General features: G+C 39.8%; 1 protein-coding gene across 1 annotated transcript; it reads left to right on the plus strand.

The window, feature by feature from the left end:
- Window positions 1–249: 249 nt before the first annotated feature.
- Window positions 250–1,194, plus strand: LOC130859981 (olfactory receptor 52K1-like). Its single transcript, XM_057747649.1, has one exon. The coding sequence runs from the start codon at window positions 250–252 to the stop codon at window positions 1,192–1,194; it is 945 nt and encodes a 314-aa protein (XP_057603632.1).
- The last annotated feature ends 2,163 nt before the right edge of the window (window positions 1,195–3,357 follow it).

Here is a 3,357-nt window from a genome sequence, read left to right on the forward strand (position 1 = left end):
TTGATATATCTTTATTGAGAATTTTTCCCTGGGACTGCTTCTCCCTCCTGCACAATTAGTAGCCTAGAATTATTTACCTCTTTATTCCCCTTAGCTGCAGCATTTATTGGTTCACTAGTTGGTAAAATATGATTACCATCATAAACTACAATAATACCCAGCATTTTAATGTCAAATGATGCAATGATTTCAGAATGTCCCTTGTTTCTTTCTCTCTAGGAATCAGACCGTGAGAAGGTCAGGTTAGGGATGTCCTCTTGCAATACCTCCATCCCTCAGCCCTTGGTATTTGTCCTGGCTGGAACTCCTGGCCTGGAATCTTCCTATAGCTGGTTCTCTGTGCCTTTTTTCTTGGTATTTGTTATTACAGTCATTGGCAATACTGCCATCTTATGCATCATCAGGGTGGAGAAGAGTCTTCATGAGCCCATGTTTCTCCTCTTGGCCATGCTATCAGTTGTTGACCTGTCTCTTGTCAGTGTCACTGTGCCCCGCATGCTGGGTATCTTCTGGATGAATGCTGAGGAAATCAGCTTCAATGCCTGCCTCACACAGATGTTTTTCATCCCTTCATTTTATGTCATGGAGTCCGGAATCCTCCTGGCTATGGCTTTTGACAGATTTGTGGCTATCTGGCACCCTCTGAGATATACAACCATCCTTGCTAACAACATGCTTGTGAAGATGGCACTGGCTGTCCTGGCAAGGGCAGTGGCATTGCTGACCCCAGCACCCATCCTGGCAAAAAGACTGGAAAGCTTCCGAACTCACATCATTGCTTACTCATACTGTGCCTACATGGCTGTGGTGCAGATAGCCTGTGGAGACATCTCTGGTCACATTGTCTATGGCCTTATGGTTATTGTAGCATCTGTGGGATTTGATCTGCTTTTTATCATTCTGTCATATGGGCTGATCCTTCATGCTGTCTTTCAGATACCCTCTTGCGAGGCACGGGGCAAAGCTCTCAGCACGTGTGGCTGTCATCTTTGTGTCATTGCTCTCTTTTATTCTCCTGTTGTCTTTTCTGTCTTGGCCCAGATTTTAGGCTACCGTATGGCTCCCTACCTACAGATCATAATTGACAATCTCTACTTCTTGGTGCCTCCTATGGTCAACCCCTTGATTTATGGGGCCCGGACCAAGCAAATGCGGGAGTGGGTGCTGCGGATCTTCCATTGTCATGGAGACTAAGGTTGATACATGAGGTGGACAGGAGACCTAGGATATGGACATAGAAATCATGTTAGGTTGGAGGTAGAGATAATTCCTGCCAGAATTTGGGTGTAGTGGGGAAAGGAATAACCAAGGCAAGAGAAGGATTTGGTCAGTGTGGGAATGTGACTGGGGCATGTTCTTTCCATCGGGATATAGTCGTTATGAAACCTTCATGACCAAAATCCTCCCCAACTGCTTATGCATGTGATAAAAATAGGAGAATATTTTGTTGTTAATTTTATTGTTTATCTAATTACATCACATAACAGAAATTGGAAAAACATTTTTTCAAATGGGATAAAAATAAATTTAGGCATATATCTCAAGACCTTTGTTTTTTATAAATCTATTTATTTATATATTTATTTATTTACTTATTGGCTTTGTTCGGTGTTCATTGCTGCACGTGGGCTTTCTCTAGTTGCAGAGAGTGGAGGCTACTTTTCATTGAATGCATGGGCTTCTCAGTGCGGCGGCTTGTCTTATTGTGGAGCACAGGCTCTAGGTTCATAGGCTTCAGTAATGGTGGCACGTGGGCTCAGTAGTTGTGGCTCACGGACTGTAGAGCACAGGCTCAGTAGTTGTGGTGCATGGGCTTAGTTGCTCCATGGCATGTGGCATCTTCCCAGACCAGGGCTTGAACCCGTGTCCGCTGCATTGGCAGGTGAATTCTTAACTATTGTGCCACCAGGGAAGTCCCTCAAGACCTTTGGACAAAAATAATTATCAAAAGATTTTCGTTGATTTAATGATTTTTATTCCACATCTATGTTTCAGATATTTCACCAACATATAGTTACATATCATTGAAAATAATCCTAATGGAAAAAACCTGTATAAGGATCCATGATCATATAGATAAATACTGAGCTTCTTTTCTGTATGAAGGGTTTTAATAGAGAAGAGTCATCTTTAGAGAGTTACTTAAGTGTCAGAACATGAAACATACAGTAGATTGGACTTGATAAGTAAGCATATTACAAATGAAAAAAAAAAAAAAGACTTAACCTTAATTTTTTGAAGAACCTCCATCTCCATATTGTTTTCCATAGTAGTTCCACCAATTTTTTCTCACTAACAGTGTATGAGGGTTCCATTTTCTCCACATCCTCACCAACACTTATTATTTTGTGCCCTTTTGATAATAGCCATTCCGATTGGCATGAGATGGTGTCTCATTGTGGTTTGAATTTGCATTCCCCATATAATTAATGATGTTGCACATCTTTTCATGTGCCTGTTGGACATCTGCCATGTGGTCCAGCTATTCTGGGTATTTATCCAAAAGATATGAAAACACTAATTAAAAAACACATATACACCCCACGTGCATCACAGCCTTATTTACAATAGGCAAGACATGGAAGCAACATGAGTGCCAAGTGTCTATCAACAGATGAATGCATAAAGATGTTGTGTAGGTATGTGTGTGTGTATATATACATATACATACTCAATGGAATACTATTCAGTTGTTAAAAAGGGTGAAGTCTTTCTCTTTGTGACAAAATGGATGGACCTTGAGGATATTATGCTAAGTGAAATAAGTCAAAGGGAGAAAGACAAATACCACATTGTTTCACTCATGTGGAGAATACAAATAGATGAATAAATAAAATGACAAACCAAACCAAAACAAACAGAAATACAGAGAACAGAGTAGTGGTTACCAGAAGGGAAGAAGTGTGGGTGAAGGGAGAAATGGGTAAAGAATGTGAACTGTATGATAACAGACAGAAACTAAACCTTTAGAGGTGAGCACACTGTACTGTATACAGAAGTTGAAATATAGTATTGTATACATACATATTTATAGTATAAACCAATTTTCAAAAGGCCCAAAGAAGCTATTTTTTTCTCTAGCTTCACTTTTTACCCTCCACCTATCTGACCTCATGTTTTTACAAATTCAGAATACCCTGATCTGTGTCTTAAACCATGAGTTATGTCTGTGCTCCAGAAAACATTGCAACAGCCTTGTGAATCACTCTTCATATGCACCTTAAATGTAAATCTTTCCAAACTGAACTCCTAATCTCTTTGCTGACTAGATTGTTCCTCTGTTGTCCTCATTTTTGTTCATTTGACCTGAGTTAAATTCAATTCAAAACCTTTGAATTAATTATCTCCTACCATTTA

The sequence above is a fragment of the Hippopotamus amphibius genome, chromosome 9 (genome assembly GCF_030028045.1).
Source record: "Hippopotamus amphibius kiboko isolate mHipAmp2 chromosome 9, mHipAmp2.hap2, whole genome shotgun sequence".
NCBI lineage: Eukaryota > Metazoa > Chordata > Mammalia > Artiodactyla > Hippopotamidae > Hippopotamus > Hippopotamus amphibius.